At 38.0% G+C, this 17,824-nt stretch overlaps 1 protein-coding gene across 1 annotated transcript; it reads right to left on the reverse strand.

The window, feature by feature from the left end:
• Positions 1-9,556: 9,556 nt before the first annotated feature.
• LOC124631397 (actin cytoskeleton-regulatory complex protein PAN1-like) lies at positions 9,557-10,589 on the reverse strand. The gene is made up of 2 exons (XM_047165772.1): positions 10,449-10,589; positions 9,557-10,148 (listed from the first exon to the last, which is right to left on the reverse strand). Exon 2 carries the CDS (start codon positions 10,138-10,140, stop codon positions 9,733-9,735), a length of 408 nt encoding a protein of 135 aa, XP_047021728.1. The 5' UTR covers positions 10,141-10,148; positions 10,449-10,589; the 3' UTR covers positions 9,557-9,732.
• Between the last annotated feature and the right edge of the window lie 7,235 nt (positions 10,590-17,824).

The following is a 17,824-nucleotide window of genomic DNA, read 5'->3' on the forward strand; positions in this document are numbered from 1 at the left end:
CCAGCTCGTTAAACTCAAGTGACTGGATTTTGCTGAACCTATGCAATTGCGAAAATAATGTTGTGTGCGTTAAGTATATAGGTATTTGTTAATTTTACAACAATACTTTTTTATGGGTTGCGCTTAAAAGGGTTTTTCGCAATACTTGTTTTGGAAGTGGACGGAGATTTTAGCACGACAGAGAAAGGAATGCTGATCAAGTTCTTATTTTCTGCCTATTTTAAGAAGATATTCACAAATGGGCAGAGAGCCGGCGGACAAGTGAAGCCCGCTCGTCCGAATCGAGTCACTTACGCGCGCCCAACGGACCATCGATGTCCTTGCATTCTTTGGAGGTAGAGCAAAATGGTACCGGTTCAATAACCCTTGACAATGTGAAGGGATCAGCTCTTAGGCTAAGAGGCGCGGCAGCTTACGTAATGAAGCAGGCGTGAGGGTCGAGACCATTTGGCGGTCATGAGGTACCACTTGCCCTTTAAATATTTTAAAGAAATTCTTTCCTTTCAAAACATATCTCACGAGCGTAGGGACTGCATATTAAAATACACAATATAGCAAGTGATTCAATCAACAAGTTCATTAAAGAGTATCAGCATCGCCATGTAAATAAATATTCAAGTATTGGGGTCAGATCTCATGCACTGTTTATGTACGCACGATGCGTTGTTATGTTAAGAGGACGAGGTGTAATATTTGGGCAGCAAATTGTACTTAAGCAAATTTTACAGGCAATCATTTTTGTCAATATTTCATCTCAAAATACGTTGCTTACGTGACAAGCAAACAGTCGTAAACCGTTGGGGGTACGCAAGGCTTGTCGTAAAGTTATCGCGCAAGATTTCCACTGAAAACTACTTACTTAGTGAGATGAAAGCACGGCTGGGCGCACCAGCGAGAATTAATAGCGTGTAAGTGCTTTCATTCGAAAAGTTCTACGAAGTTTCATATCCCTACCCAGTGCCGGCTTTAACTCTACTAGCGCCCTGGGCGAGATTTCTACGGCGCCCCCAACTGCAATTCAAACCTTTACGAAAAACAGAGACATATGTAGTTACCGATTGCGCGAGCGAAGCGAGCGCGAACTTTTTTTTATAGTTAACAAGTCAAAGCAAAAATTACCTAAAATGTAGCCCAATTGTACATAAGTTATTGTTGGTTAGTGAATGCAAAAACACGGGAACACAGGTCCTGATTGCGCGAGCGAAGCGAGCGCGAAATTTTTTGGTATATTTTAGAACTCAAAACAAAAATGACTTAAAATGTAGCCCAAACGTAGTTAACTCTTTGTTGGTGTTGGCGCCTATGAATTAAAATTTTGGGACTTAAAGTAGTACCATAAATAGAAACTAGAAGTTACTTTCTTATTAACAAAAGGACTTAAAAACGACGTTACGTTTTTGCTGGGGTAGACAAAAAAATGTTGAAAAATAAAAACAACTATAAAGTGAAGCAAGCCCAAAAAAGCTTTTTTGAGATTTGGATCACTAAAAGTCCTTAACATATATAATAAAAGGCGACTGTGAAGTGAAGAAGCCGCGAGCGAAGGGAGCGCGAATTTTTTTGAGTATTGGGACGTAAATGAAAAGTAGCTATATGTGAAAAAAAATGTAAGTGTAAAGTAAAGAAACCGCGAGCGAAGCGAGCGCGAAAATTTTTAAGTTTTGGGACATAAAAGTAGTGTATCTAACGCGCCCGGCATTGTATGACAATACATTAATTTAATTGAAATTTCTTGGTCAAGGAGCGTACCGCGGCGCCCCTGAGCCCACGGCACCCGGGTTATTCGCACACCCTGCACCATAGGTTAAGGCGGCCCTGATGCTATCCATACATTTGGATACAGTTCTTGTAAGCTGCGATCTTTGATGAATATTAAAACAAAAATAGGAGTAAAATTCTGATCAAGGATTGGTTGGGGGCGCCTGCGGCGCCCCTTATGTCCAGCGCCCTAGGCCGTCGCCCAACCGCGCCCTACCCTAAAGCCGCTACTGTCCCTACCTGAGTATCATTAATTATAACATTAAAACCGCTGAGCACATTTCATTAGAGTTCTTTCGCGATCTTTCAACAGTTTTTTCCATGAACCTTTTAAAATAAATCAGAAAATATGAAAAAAGTTTCGTCATCTCATGACACTAAGCTTAGAATTTTTTCGGGTCTAGGATCCGCCTTTATTCTTCTGTCAGAAGACTCTACCTTGCAAAACTATAGTTCGGCCATTCAGAGAATGCGTTCCTGACACGTCGCGATTGAACTGACGACGTAACTTTGCAATGGCGTTGCAGTTACGATAAAAATATTTTTGCTGGTTGTTTACCGTTTTAACAATTGAGGAGCATTAAAACAACATTATTATATCAATAATCAATGAATGTTATTACGTCGTCAGTTCAATCGCGACGTGTCAGGAACGCATTCTCTGAATGGCCGAACTATACGAAAGGTGGATTGAACTCATCAAGTTCAGATGTTGCCAAATCAGAACAAAAACATCATCTTTCATAAAGCTTTCAGTTTCAAACGCTCACTAAGACACCTAGGAAACCTAAGGGTTTGTTCCCACTAGTTCTACTCCTTAGTTCTACCGTAGAACTAATGGGAACTTTTTTTCCCACTAGTTCTACTATATGAGATGTAATAAAATAGTAGAACTAGTGGGAATTATGATTTTTATTGGTATTCCCACTAGTTCCACTGAACATTGGCAGTAGAACTAATGGGACATAATTTTGTTCTACTAGACAGGAGAAGTACAGTCGACTGCCGATAGTTGTGATTTTTTTCAGAGCTCAATATCGAATAACTTAGATTTTTTTCATGAATTTCAACAAAAATCAAATGTTTTTCTTTATAAAAGTACTAGGACAGCAGAAATGAAGAGGAGCCAGTTAATCTTTTTTGTTCATCTAATTTTATAACACCTCTTTAGTGGTGTTTAAAAATCAGACATTTATAGTAAAAAAAACACGCTTTAAAAAGTTAGTTTGATGTGAGTGTTGTATTGAAAACTAACAGTCTTATTACAAAAAGTTAAACACATGTTGAACACTTGTCTAAAAAAAGTGTGGTTACAAAAGGAACCTTAGTTCAACGTCATAATTTGTAATTTTTTTAGACGAGTTTTCAACAGACGTTTAAAAGTTTTTGTGGTACGACGGTAAATGTCCGAATTATTTTGTAATTTTTTTAAACTATTATTTTTGTTTTTTTTTGTCTATATCATAGGGCTGCAATTCAAATAGTCAATCAGCAAATATTTTTTGTATAATTATAATTTAATACATGCTGTGATTTCCTATAATTAAGGAAACACAAGAAAAGTTAATATCTGTTCCTAAAACCTGTCTGTAATGTGTATTTATTGTTGGAATTAGATGAAAGAAAAAGGTTAACTAGCTCCTCTTTATTTCTGCTGTCCTAGTACTTTTTATAAAGAAAAACATTTGATTTTTGCTGAAAGTTATGAAAAAAATCTAAGTTTTTCTGACTGCTATCGATATTGAAGCTCTGAAAAAAATCACAACTATCGGACGTCGACTGTACTTCTTCTGTCTAGTAGAACAAAATGTCCCATTAGTTCTACTGCCAATGTTCAGTGGAACTAGTGGGAATACCAATAAAAACCATAATTCCCACTAGTTCTACTATTTTGTTACATCTCATGTAGTAGAACTAGTGGGAAAAAAAGTTCCCATTAGTTCTACGGTAGAACTAAGCAGTAGAACTAGTGGGAACAAACCAACCTAAGTAGCCTATCGCTGTACCCAAATGGCACAACAATGCGATACAACAAAAGCACAAATTAATCAATTCAAATCTCACAAAAACTTAACCATTGATTTGCCTGTAGTAAAAAATCTCCAAGTAGCTTTTTAGGTGCGATTTTTTGCTCCAACTTTTGTCTTGTACAGCGGTCACAGTAACAAGGGAACATTAAACTGCGACAATCGTTTTCGTATACAGAACCACGAATCGGTTTCTTATTCTTAACTGAATGTAGAGGGCGGCGGCGGCGACGGCGACGCCATGTTTACAAACAAAGAGATCAATGCACGCCAAGTAGGTTAGCGCAGCACCGCGCCGTATGCGGCGGCGCAGCGCCCGCCGGCCCGTATTGCGCGGGTCGTGGTCTCCGGCTCCGAACAGAACCAACGCTCTGCCTTCACATTAACATCATTCATCGCTACTCATTTGAATAACATCAGCCGAAACCCTCCAAGACACTCAATACCCTTGCCGCAGGCTAAAGCTTATAATGATATGTGATTTGTCTTTTGAGATAAACAATTTATTTTTTGATATATTGAGACGTGAACACAAAATTAAATTGTGTATTTTTGGACATGACCAAAATTAGCGAGTAAATACAAATAAACAGTAAGATACATAATCAAATCAGGTCAACGTTTCTGGAGGGCAACAATCGTGCGCTTCCGCAGGAGAAATCGTTACAATGGCCTCTCACAAGCGCGCCGCACCCCGGAAGAAAGTTCCTAGCGATTTGCATAGCGCGGCGAGCGACAAGCGAAGGCGATCCCGCTCTCGCAAGGCTCCGCGATGGCCCACATAGACATGTCTTATAGTTTATTGTCGCGGACCCATTTCCGTGGGTGCACGACCACGACCACCGCCTGGCTCGCGGATCGACACACTTCGCTCACTCCGAAAGTTTCTCCGATAGAGAAACTCACAATATCTAATAGCACCGACATCCGTCTATGCAGATTTCCAGAGCAAGCCTTCACAGAGACTGTGACCTAAATACGAACGGCACAAAGCGTATAACACGTGGAGAGAGGTTGTTTATTTTACACACTGACAACATCTTTCATCCTCCGCGTAATCATATATATTCGTCCGTTCTCGGGTCACGTTGAGAGAGTGCAAAAGGCACGAACATCGGTAAAAATAAAATTGATAGTACACACAGAATCAATGACAGCATCAACTCGTTTTCATTACAAATGGCTGGTGGCAAGAAAAACTTGCACTAGTGTTACGTTAGAAAGCGTAGGCATTTCACCATAAAGCCTAGAAAGTGTACATAAGAAGAAAGTGAAGAAGTAGGGGAAAAAATGTGCAATACAAGTGCACGGAGGCGCGGGAACGTGGTTAGAAACAATACGCGCTCGCTCCGAATCCCGCAGTTTCCAGTTCGATCGCCATCACTTTTTCTCCCTAGATGAAACCGCTGCACTCGCTTGCACATATTTCTCGACACTCCGCACGTTTGCCTAGTTCTTGTATCAATGCACTCATTTTTACTTTCTTTTCCGTTCGCTCTTGTTCGTTTGTTTCTCGCGCTTCCATACTATCATAGCTATCTAGATACATTGATCGACTGCTATCAATGAAAATAAAAACAGGCGCTTTCGTGTTTCGTACAACTGTGGAACGAAAATAATCTATTTTTGTAGATATATTTGGCTATGGAAGCCTTTTACATGGAAATTATTTTCTATAATTTTAACCATAAATAGAATCATCCTTCAGAATAAGAAAATTTGTAACTTAATTTTTAGTAATCATTATATATTTTTTTTTTTTTGAGAAATTATTAAATCGGATTATGTTCCAATAGGAGATGCTTCCGGAAACGCATCATAAATACATGCACTCTTCAGACAAAAGTGAAATTATCGCCCTCGTTGGTCTAGGTTACCTTATAAATCAGGACATTCTTACACTAAAAAGCTGAAATGTACAAAACAACAACAAAAATAAGCAATTCTTTCACGTTATTGCATCGAAATTACGAGATTGAAACAAGAGTATTTTCCTGAACAGTGTTTACCTGAAAGTGAAAATCGAACATTGCACACATATCCATTATTAGTACGTGCATAGACGCAGATCACGCTACGCACCAGCCACACATGCCAAGCGCATCTTACTGCCATTTGTCGGTTTTTTATTACGTGATCCTGCCTCCGCCGCGAATATAGGTATCTATTAGAAGAGAATCAAGATCGGATATTCTGTTATTACTTGATATTTTAATGACAGTTTCTTGTGTCAGTTCCGTTGAATAGTTCGGATGGTCACATGCGAGCGAGACGTCCGAGAGAAAATACAAACAATGTCCAACACGACATACGTGCACTTCATATTCAATTGTCGAGTTAGTATGCACAATAACTATCTGAAATTCAGTACTTAGGACGCCGCATATCGTGATCACTGATAGTCACGTGTTGTATAATTTTTATGGTTTTACATGCATTACCTTGATTAGTCGAAGTGTAGTGTTTTGTGTGCATATTTATGGCATGTGTCATTAGTTGTCACGTGCAACTAGCGGTGTGGACGTACGGCGGCGAGTCGGGAAAGCCGCCGGTCGCCGAGCGACGTCGAGAGAAAGAGTGTGAAGGAGAGAGATGGGCATTTCACCGCGCGGGGTCAACGCGCTCGCTATACTGTCGCTGATTGTGCCCCAATTGCAATATGTGGGTCTAGGCCGGCGTTCGTCGACCCGCGTGACACACTTAGCGGCGCCCGCGCACGACCGCGGTGCTTTCACGCCCCACGCGCAGGGAGGGGGGTACTGCACGGAAAGCTGAGAAAACTTACCACATGGGCGGGCAACGCTTTGTTCACTATGTACCTATGTATGCACGTTAGGTACTCGCTCTTTACATATTTGTTTATTTAATAAATGCCATATTCATAAACTGGTGTTTAGTGTGTCAACAAACTCATATTGTACGATTTCTTTAGTTCAAATGATCTTATCCGAGATAACTGACGAGATATATTGTAGCTTAGTTGGTTTATTAAGGTATGTAAATGTCGAATATAATATAATACTCGGGGCAATATTCGGATTTCCTTAAGGATTTTCTATAGTAAGCATTTACATAGATGCGTAACAAAATGAAATCAATGTAATACAGTTAATAAAGTAATGCAGTTACATTACTTTCGAATTTACTTAATTTTCCATATTTTCTAATTGAATTATTCAATGCGAAGGAAAATCAATTCTGCATGTGGATCATAGACATCTTTTATCATTCACATTTCATGAAAATCATTATATTATCTCTATTTCTACTGGCTAGACACCGCATTCCATTGCAATCAATCTTAATGTTAATTAAAACAAATACTCTTTCCAACAAAGAAGGTTCAAGTAATTTGCAACATTGATAATATGAATAAGCCGCAACAATGCGACTGACATTGATCCTTATGGGAATGCAGCTCAATTAAGCGCAGTGGAGCAACTAATGCGACTAATGAATAACTATACTTTACACGATAGGCGTTTGTTGCTCGTTAGCTGGTGGAGGGAACAAGGTCGCCTGATGTGGAGCAAGGTCAATAAGTATGAAGTCTTCGAGAGATAGCGCGACCTCTGCATTCATTATCGACTCGAGATCACAAACGTGAGCAGCTGCACTTCATATCAAACATTTCTACAAGACGAGGGCTGACATTAATAAAGAATTATTTTATTAATGCATGGGTGGCGTATACTAGAGCGTTGTGCCGGCACATCAACTGTGATAAGCGTTATTACTATATCAGAATATAATTAATTGAAAGCACGTTTTGATATCACTTTGTGTAGGCTGTAATTTAAGATGATTGTTACTTTAATATCTATAGAAATTGACGTTGTACAGATGATATCATTGTAATTACTTTTGCAAATGTTTGGCATGAAAAATTCTTCAGCTTTTTTCATGATCCCGTTACATTATTTCCTTATTAAAGATGATTGCTTTACTCGCAACTCACATTTCTCTATATAAGGCATAATTTTAACTAAAAATGCTTAAAGAACATTCTTATAATTGTCGTCTATTTCGAGTTACTGAAAAAGCAGTAAGTACCGTCTAAAAGCTTTCGGTGGCACATCACGGTATACATTAATCACACCAATAAGTAAAGTTGAAACAAAAAGTATGCTGTCATGGTAATTGATGGCAGCATTCGCTACACTGTCACAATTAAATGGTGGTTCAAATGGAGCAGGTGTACAAAAAACAAAGTTCTTGGAAGCGAGAGAGCGTTCGCAGAACCTGTTGTGTCCGTACCTGCACCACTTGAAACGACTAAATGCATTTTGCACATAGTCGAATGATGTCATCCAGGATATTCGAAACGTATAGAGCTCGCCAAATAAAGTAAAAAGCCACTCTCACAAGGATACGAGTACCTTACTACTTTTACCTGCCAATGACTGTTACTCATATTCTCGTTTACCTGTCTGTGAGAGTTGTAGCCCTTATGGCTTAGTAACAGTCGTGCGGGTCCAACGATCAAGGTTAACTACGCTTGCCTCGGTCGACCCCTAGATGGGTGACTCAGACCCCATACCTTGCCAAGTACGTTTACCATTGATCCCGGCTTTTTGTAGATCTGTTTCGGTTTCTAAGTACAACCAAAGATTCGTAATTTTGGACGACCTTTGCTTTGGACGACCTGAATATTTCGGTTTGGGGATATCAGACATACCTCTTTTCAGAACATTTTGAAGAATTTTCAAAATCTTAGTAGCTTTATAACTTGCAGTTGTTCACGAAGCCCAAGTAATATTTAATCATTTATTATATCAGCTGCGTATCTCGTAAAATAAAAAGGTTAAGCAAGGATGCAGGTGAAGTGTGCGAGGCTCGTAACAGTTGGCATTCAGTGTCAATTCTACGTACGTCGTGTGGTGTGAGACGTGTATTTTTAATTCAAAATTAACAAGCGATATACACTCATGTTCTTCGAGTTTGGTTTCAATTTTATTACTATAGCTAACATCAAATTTGACGATAGGGATCAGTTCGTTTTTCTTGTGAGACCCCTATTAGGATCGTATTGTTACAAGACTTATGTGGCCGAATAAATCTAAGTATGTGTTCTTTATAGTGGGTCGCTAAAATACCCGATACCAGCGCATACCGCGTTTTTTTCGTGGGAATTCTTGCACGAAATTGCACAATTTCAAAATGATAAAGTCCTTTTAAAACATAAAATTATTTATTCCCTATACTGGGCCCAGTGTTTGCTAAATGTTAAATGATATTTAGTGCCTAAGTTGTGCAATCTCTGTTGCTATGAGCAAAATTGTTCAAGCCGTTCAGATAGCAGTTGCCAGGACTATTAATTTATATGTATAATGGTAAAGCCCTTTACATACACCATGACGTCACCGCGCCAGCCTGCGAAGCTGATTTGAATCGCAACAAAGTTGGGGTCTGCGTCATCCGAATCCAACAAAAAGTTATACGCCGCCTATTTTCCATTCAACCCTTGGAATGACCGCTACGTCATCGACTAGACATCAGGAATTATGACTCAAGTTTATTTTTATACAGACAGATTCGTAAGTATTTGTGAGTCGCGTCATAAGTTCTTAGTGTATGAACGCGAGTTTCCTCTCCTATCTTTTAGTAAGTGGAGGTTAATTGACATTTAAAGTTAGTGACTTGATGTGTGTATATAACGTCTTAAAACCTGCATAATTCTTCAATTACACTTTAATCCAAAACTTTATACCTTTATCGCATTATCTCAGTGTATTGTCCAGATTAAGCTACAGGTAAGATAAACCACAGTCTTTGTGAAAACAATTGCTCTTTAATACAAAAACTACATCACATCTGCCGTACATTCATAGAAGTTAGCTTGTCCATCAGTTTTCCGAATCGTTGGTCGAAGGTTTCTCAATAATAGTCACTTCAGTTTGAGTCTTCATAGTTTTAGCTCAGCAGACGTTGTCTTGCTTTTTCGCGTTTAGTTGAGTTCCTCAGGGAGGACGACAGCGGGGCCGACCTCAACTTCGGGGAGGGCGGGGTCGGGAAGGACGACGGGGTCGGGAATGACGACCTCAGGGAGGACGGGGTCGGGGAGAACAACGGGGTCGGGGATCACAACTTCGGGGAGGACGGGGTCGGGAAGAACAACGGGGTCGGGGATCACAACCTCGGGGAGGACGGGGTCGGGAAGAACCACGGGCTCAGGGATGACGACGTTCTCAGCCTCATCGACGACGTTGACGGGGGTAGGGATGATCTCGGGCTTGGGAGGGACGACGGCACCGGGGGTGGCGGGAGCGTCCACGTTGACGATCAGCTGCACCAAAGGCAGAGGGTTGGCGGCGGCCACGGCCAGCAGGGCGAACAGGGCAACGAAGGATTTCATTTTTTTGGCTGAAAATAGAAATATTTGTTAGTTTGGCGTCATCAAATAATATGATGGCAATGAGTAGGTATATGTAGATAAAGCTATGTATGTCTATCAGGGTTACAAAAATGTAGGATATATTTTCAAGGTGAACAATAACTAACTAACAAAGACAGAAAATTGATTCACGATATACTAAGTTTTTACACCATAATTGACAATATTAAAGCGGTTAGCGACTACAAGGAAAAAGTTTAAGTTATGTATTATACTTTAACAATTGGAAGTAACTTATAGAAATATTTTTCTTTTTTGTTCTAACTCACCTTGCTTTCACAAAGAACAGTGAAAACTATAATTTTTGGTGTAAGAATACACTGTTTTTATACAAATGTAAAGCCATAAAGCTGTGTATCGATTTTTTATCAGATTACCGAAGTAAGGTATTATATTGTTATCAACGGTTGCAAATTGCTGCTGATAAATGTTTAGTAGACTCTTCCTTTATTGTTCTGAAAACGTCATTTACGAAACAAATGAGTTTGTAAATCATTTACTGGAATGAAGAATACCTTATGCAATACTGGCACATAAACTGAAGCTTTACATCACATAGACAATGTCAAATACGCAAAAGTCTTTCGCATTCCTTATTCGAAACACGTTACTCTTGAATTTCAGCAAAGGTACAGTGGGTACAGTTCACTAGACCATAAAGCATGTGTCCCAAGGAGTTGGACAGCACAACATGCTTGGGGATATGTCAAAAGACTGCCAGTAGTAAAATGTCGAAACAATGCGATGCGAAAGTAGGCGGAACGAAAGGTCGGAAGCAAGCGACCTATCACGATCAAATGCAATGTATGCAGCTCCGAATGTAGAATCTGTTGTTCGGAGCTTGGGTGGTAAATCTCTTCGGTGCAAAGTATAAATCTAGAAATTGTTGGGTAAAGTTATTGGTAATTGCAATCTTGGATAGTATGTGAGTGAATGTACATATACATTTATAACTTAGTACAAACACGTCCCGGGGAAAATTCGTCCCGTATCCGGATAAAATATAGACTACGTTACTCGGGGATAATGTACCTTTCCAACAGTGAAAGATTTTTTCAAATCGGTTCATAATTTTAAAGTTTCTAATTAACTGTTGTGTTTCGAACAATATTAATAAAAATCATATCATTCTAATTTCCTATGGCGCTGCTTAAATCTTTCCAAATCCTGGATATATCCAAGAAAGCAATGTTAAGCACTGCTTTCAAGTTTAAAGTGCAAATAAATTCCTTATTTACACCTATATACATGAATGACCCTTTTCCCTTTTAAGCCGGGTGAAATTGAGGAACTGGTTTGCATCTTTCCATCTTTAGAAGTCAGTAAGTCAATAGAACCAGTCGTAATTCTATACGGTCAGACAATAATACGAGGCAATACCAGGCTATCGCTTTCCAGTATAACAATAATCGCTTTCCCTGAATCGAGTCGAACTATCGAGAAATGGGAAATCATATCTTTTCTACCTATTACTTATACTTTTGTACCTAAAGATACCTATAAGTATCTAAATAGAAATGTCTTAAGGTTTCTCGAAAGTTTCTCTAATCAATACTTATAAAAAATATATATACTGTTCGTTTGTTTGCTTGTGCTTTTTGCCAGAACGCACTACTTACTTCTTACTAAATGCGCCAATAGCTTATTGAAAAATACATAAGTAATTTACGTAGGAAAAAAACTGCATCAATTTGATTTTAAGCCAGTTATTTCATTTAGGTAATCCTAAGCTATTTATTTGTACGCATTATACGTCACAGACAGCTGTTGTTTATTAATAGTATCATAATCCGTCGCCTTGGATTAAGATTAACGTGCCATTCGATTAGTCTCTACAAATTCATTACACGTAAAAGACAGAAAGAGACACTATAATTGGGAAAAATGTCCAATACAATATAATAAGTTACTAATATTCAATGTTATTTTACCTCAAACTTTTATCATTGATTAACTAACACATAAAAAAGAAGATATTATAAAAATACGATAAAAAGCAGGAAAACATCGATGAAATTATGAAAACAACTGAACTGGCGCCGGTTCGTTCGCCCTAGCATTGGAAAAGTCGGAAAAGTAGCGGCCAGACCACTCGAGAATCGAGAAAGATCGTGTCCATCCGGTGGCTTCCACTCGTATATTACATTAAATCCCGTATATTTCCCCTCTCGTCTCGTTAAATTTGTGGTGTGAGTTGGAAAGCCTGCGCAGGCGCCGGTGTGCGCGCATGTCCCTCCACGTTTTGCGTGGAAACTGTGCCACGTCGCGCCTTCTCTCAGTAAAAGTACTTTCTTCAAGCCGCTTTCGGAAACTCGTCTAGAACAAATTTCCTCGCTATAGTAACCTTGTACTATGTGACATAAGGCGTTCGCTTGCGTGCACTATAATTAGAACTGTCGGTCGTTTATAGCGTACCGAGAAGCCGCAATCGATACAGTACCGCGCCTCGCTTCAACCGTGAGAATTATTGACGCCGTAACATTAAGCTGATCCGAGAAACAATGGGATGTTACGATGATTCAGTACGCGGGTTTAATAAAATATTTCTGTGCTATATTAGGTGTTAAGTAAGATACTTTTGTTAGTCAGAATGAACGGCACCTTAGTAGGTTGAAAGGATTGATACATAATTTTGAGCTGATGGCCTCGTTCATTTTAATCTAAATCTTATAGACTTATTTGTATGTTTCAAAATAATAATTCCTATAGGTAATTTCTTCCGGATAGCCACAAGGGAGACCACATTACTAAATCAGATAGGAATTGCTTTTACTAAACGCCTGTACACCTAAAATGATTTAAATATGTAAAAAGCTTTAATTAGTTAAAGCGTTTTGCAAAATTACTGAATTTATATTCAGTTGTTAGCATGTATGATTCGTGTTCGATAGTACATATGTACTGAGAGAGAGAAGTGAGATTTTAAGGTATTTCCTCGGAAAACGGCAATTTTGGGAAAGGCTCTGCAGATTTTTCAATTTGGCTGAACTTTGAAGCTATCCATAAATCTCCTATCTCCTTATGCCGACTGGATTTTACCGGTGTTATTTATTGTCTATATTGCTAGGTACGTCATTTATATTTATATTATTATATGTATTTACAATTTGATATACCTAGTTATTTAGATAACATGGAAAAAAATTATGGTAATAGTTTGTAATAAACAAAGTTTGTAGTAAAGGGTAACATACATTTCATGGCATAGATGTAAAAACAGTGCAAGAAAATGTTTTTTTTATTTTTCATTTTTAACAACATAATTAAATTACCTTTTTTCAAGCTTTGCTGAGCCAAAATAGGATTGAATTACTACCACTCAAATTCCCATACTCCATTACATGGGGTACAATTTAGCGAAAGGGGAATTATTTCTACCACCACTACTAATAGGTAGGAACCGGAAATCTAAACAAGTCACGAATGCCCTCGCGATGACAGACACGTCCCGACGGACATACATACGTGATTTATTATAATTGTTTGTTTATGGATGCAGACAGCTGTGGATATATTGCACGTATTATATCCTCAGGAGAGCTATGTCTCACCATTTCCATAGTCAAGTACGAACAAATAATCTACGATGTCCACGATGTGCACGCAAAAATGGTGCAAAAAATAAATAAACGAATGAGCTTTCCGAGTCTTTCCAAATCCTTAGTCAAGAAAACCTAGGTATGGTTTTGACAGCTTAAATTGCTGTTGAAAGCTCTCAATGAAACATGGAACCATTTAACTAGATATAAACAAAGAGCTATTCTCTAGCTTGATGAACGAGCAAGGTTCACTGTTCTATTGAAGGAAATAGGTTATTCTGGTAGTTGCACTGTTGTGATCTTTATCACTGCATGCCGTTGGCACTGGATGCTGACACGTGTTCTGGGCACGTGCATGAACACACGAGGTGATGCCAACGGCCCCAGTGAGCAGACTTGCCAGATAACCACAGACTGATTGAAGCCAATACTCGATATATGCAGCTGTTCCTATGTATAGGTTCGTTCGTTGATAGAATTGATGAAGAAAGTGTCGTTGAGTTTAAGAGGATGATGACATTAGGTCAATTTTCACCAACACTATCAGATTTCACTAAAATATATTAAAAAGACTGAGGTGTTCAAAGTGAAAAGCTTCACTTTTTTTCCTACACAATTTTTCTAAGAACGTGTAATTTTCAATACGTCTGTCTAAAAAAGTAATTTATAAGAAAGATACATGTAACATCGTCAAAGGGGCGTTGAGTGTCCTGCGTAGTGGTATCATGCAATGAAACATAAAACATTAGTTGGACTTAAAAATTCTCCTGAAAATTTTTGAAGACCGGAAGCCTTGATGAAACATTATGAAACTTGATAAAAATGATCTTTATCACACTTTATCGATTAAACAGTTACCATAAAAATAAATAGTAGTTGTATATAAAATAATATCGTGATCGATATCGAGTTGTAAAATAATATTGCCTACTTACGTGACTAAAATAAAGTAGGTATGTGATAAGGTGGCGTTTAGGCAAGTAAATAAACAGAAGCTTTATAAAATACGAAACAAAATATTTCAAGTATTGACTTAAAATCCTATATTTTTTTCACAAATAGAAAGGTTATCAACAATATACAACATGTTTTTTGTTTTATTTCAGCTTTGGAGATATAAAAAAAAAATTGGCACGCTACAGATTAAACAGTCGGCCGATAGTTGACCCTATGGCAGGCATTTTTTTTTTTTTGTAAAGAATAGCTTTTCCAATCAAAGTTTTCAGTCGATCTGATACAGCTAAATACCTGATCTTTGTAATGTGCGTACTATCATATCATATATTATCTTCATTCTGATTTTGAGCGCAAACAAAATATCGGCCGACTTAAAGTTTGCGGTGTGCTTAAAATTGGAAGTGAATGCAAATCCATTTCCTTTGGGACAAAAACCAACTGAATAATCGCAAAATCCAGCATTCTCGCTTTTGGATTAGCGTGCTCCGTGGAACGGAATGTCATTTAACAAATTGAATTTCAGTGCAAGCCAGTGAAACTACAGGGAATTCGCCTCAATTCCGTAATAAATTGCCTCGCTGCAAAAATGAAAATGGCACCAAAAAAAAAAGTAACTTTTTCGACCAACTAACAGTATTTTGTTAGACAATGTAATTCCTTACGGCTTTTAAAATTCCTAAGTCAGTATTTATTCTTCTCGCTGCGTGGAACGTTGCTATGCAAAAGTTTCGGACTATGCCAGGGCTGCAAAACTTATCGTAGGTACCTAAGTATATTATTATTGATAGCGCAGCGAATATTTACACATGTGAACTAGTTTTCTTCGCGAGATCATCATAATGTCTCAATTTAGCTTCATCAACTCTTCTCGGATAGTGCAGAATATTCATTTTATATTTCAGATTCCGATAGCATGACTCATATAAATGAGTATTTTCCCATAACACTCAATAATATATGACAAACACAACCAAACATGTAATTAAGAGACGATATTGTAATTTAAACTCATTCATTCCCTTCAAATGCATATTACGATAAATAATAACTGCAATTTAAAATGCAACAAAACTGTAGGTATGTTGTGTCGATTAACGCAGGTCTGTAAATTGGTATAAAAGCAATCAGGAGTCCTACTTTCTTTGCTTTTACTCCAATAACCCAAATTCGAATTTTTGTAAGTGCACTTCCAAATGGAATCGATATTTTCGTTATTGTCACTTCCGTCCACCGCCGTGATAATAAAAAGTACCAACAGTATATATTTTTATCTTTTATTGTAGACGGCAATTAGCGTTATAAACGTGTATGGATTGGGTTTACCAACTCATGAATATAGGTAGTCTACGTTTGATACGATCTTATCTACACAAGTCTTGCTATAAAGCTTATACCTATGTCTGTTACCTATAGGTTTCTCTCCCGAAACATTTATTAAAAGAACCGTTATCCGAAATGCCATAAAGCCTGGGATATTTGGGAGTTTTTATGTGTCTGGACGTGGACAAAGAGCCGTTAACAGTTTCGAAGGCAGTAAAGCAGTTTTCTTTATTTCCGAGAGCAATATAGATCCTTCGTCGCGCACGTGTTGAATCAGGTCAGCGAAATTCGTTCCTGAGGTGCGGCGGCAAACGGCAGACGGCTAATAAGGCTGTTTGTTGATCCACTCCTCGACTGACCGCCTCCTCGACGGACCAATAAAACCTAGAACTAATATTGAACCTATTTCTTGAAATAGAAAAACGATTGAAGTTTTCTCTCGTCTATCGCGCAATGATAAATTGAACTTAAGATTAACTGTCAATCAGGCTGGCTTTGTGTGTAGATCAACAAAGTACCAGTTCCACACAATATTAAATTGCACCAATTTGCTACGTCAACCCGTAAAACTTAAACGATTTTTAATTGCTTTGCGGAAATCCGTTAAATAACTAAGTATTGTGATATTTGAGTAGGTGCAAGGCCTTTAACTCTGTATTGAATAGCAATTGTCAATTGGCAGTAGTTTGGTGTCAAAATAAAAATGGCGAACTTATTATTGACTAAGCAACATTCTATAAATACAGGCACAGGGAAGTAGCCTGACCTTTAATTTCAATCCTACGTGTAAATGCAGAGTAATAATCTGGTAAACTCACCGGACTATATACCTACTTGTGAGACAACCTCTACGGAACGATATAAAGATAAGACCAAAACTTCGTGTTTTCATTTTAAATATTACTTTTATTTTGTTAACGGTCGATAAGTGCGAGGCATAAGGCTTTTAACGTTTCATAGTGAGAATGCAGATTCTTGCTGATTACACTACCAAAAGCTGCTGATCATCCCCATATTGCCACGTTTTCGATTTATTTAGGTAGCTCTGAAATGTAATATTTTATCCAAAACATTGAGACTAGCTTGTACTGAGTCTATGAGCTTTTTCACAAAGCTATATAAAAGCCAATTAGCTAGTTTCTTCCTTTGGTGTCTTAAAGGACCGCTTACTCTTTCGAAAAACCCCGAAGCCCCAGCGTGCTATGGGCCTAAGGAGTTTCAAACGGAAGTAAAAAATACTAAAAACAGAATCATAACAAAAAGGAAACATTTTTCTTTCCAAAAACTTGATTCTTGAAGTCCACTTGAAAATGTCATGAACCAAAACCATTTTTTCTGAAAGGTCAAAGAAAACCTGGAAAATACACGTGAAAAGGAAATCCCGAAAACTATGATTCACCAGGTAATGTTGGAGGGTCTTCACAGGGTTTCTTCCACGAACAAAATGTCATATGCTCGTTGTCTTACATATAAATCTTAATTGTAATGGACGTAAAGTGTTGGTACGTAATTACGAGGAACCAGCGTAAGAGCAATTAATAAATATCCCCCGGTAAATAGGATATTTATGTAAATAAGTATCGTGTTTAACACTGCATTCTACACTAGTAATATAAGCGAGAGAATTTGTACTTACTGCACTGATCCTTACTCATATTTTAATATGGAAATAATTTGTAAAAAAAAAACACTCCAAAAAGCGTTTCAAAACAAGTTTTACAAATAAGGTGTCTAAAAACAGATTCTTACATAAAATTCATCCAAGCCTCAAAGGTTACATGTTAACGACCCTTGAACTTTACGTTAAGCATAATAAGCACGTACCTAAT

Source organism: Helicoverpa zea, chromosome 6 (assembly GCF_022581195.2).
Source record: "Helicoverpa zea isolate HzStark_Cry1AcR chromosome 6, ilHelZeax1.1, whole genome shotgun sequence".
Lineage (NCBI taxonomy): Eukaryota > Metazoa > Arthropoda > Insecta > Lepidoptera > Noctuidae > Helicoverpa > Helicoverpa zea.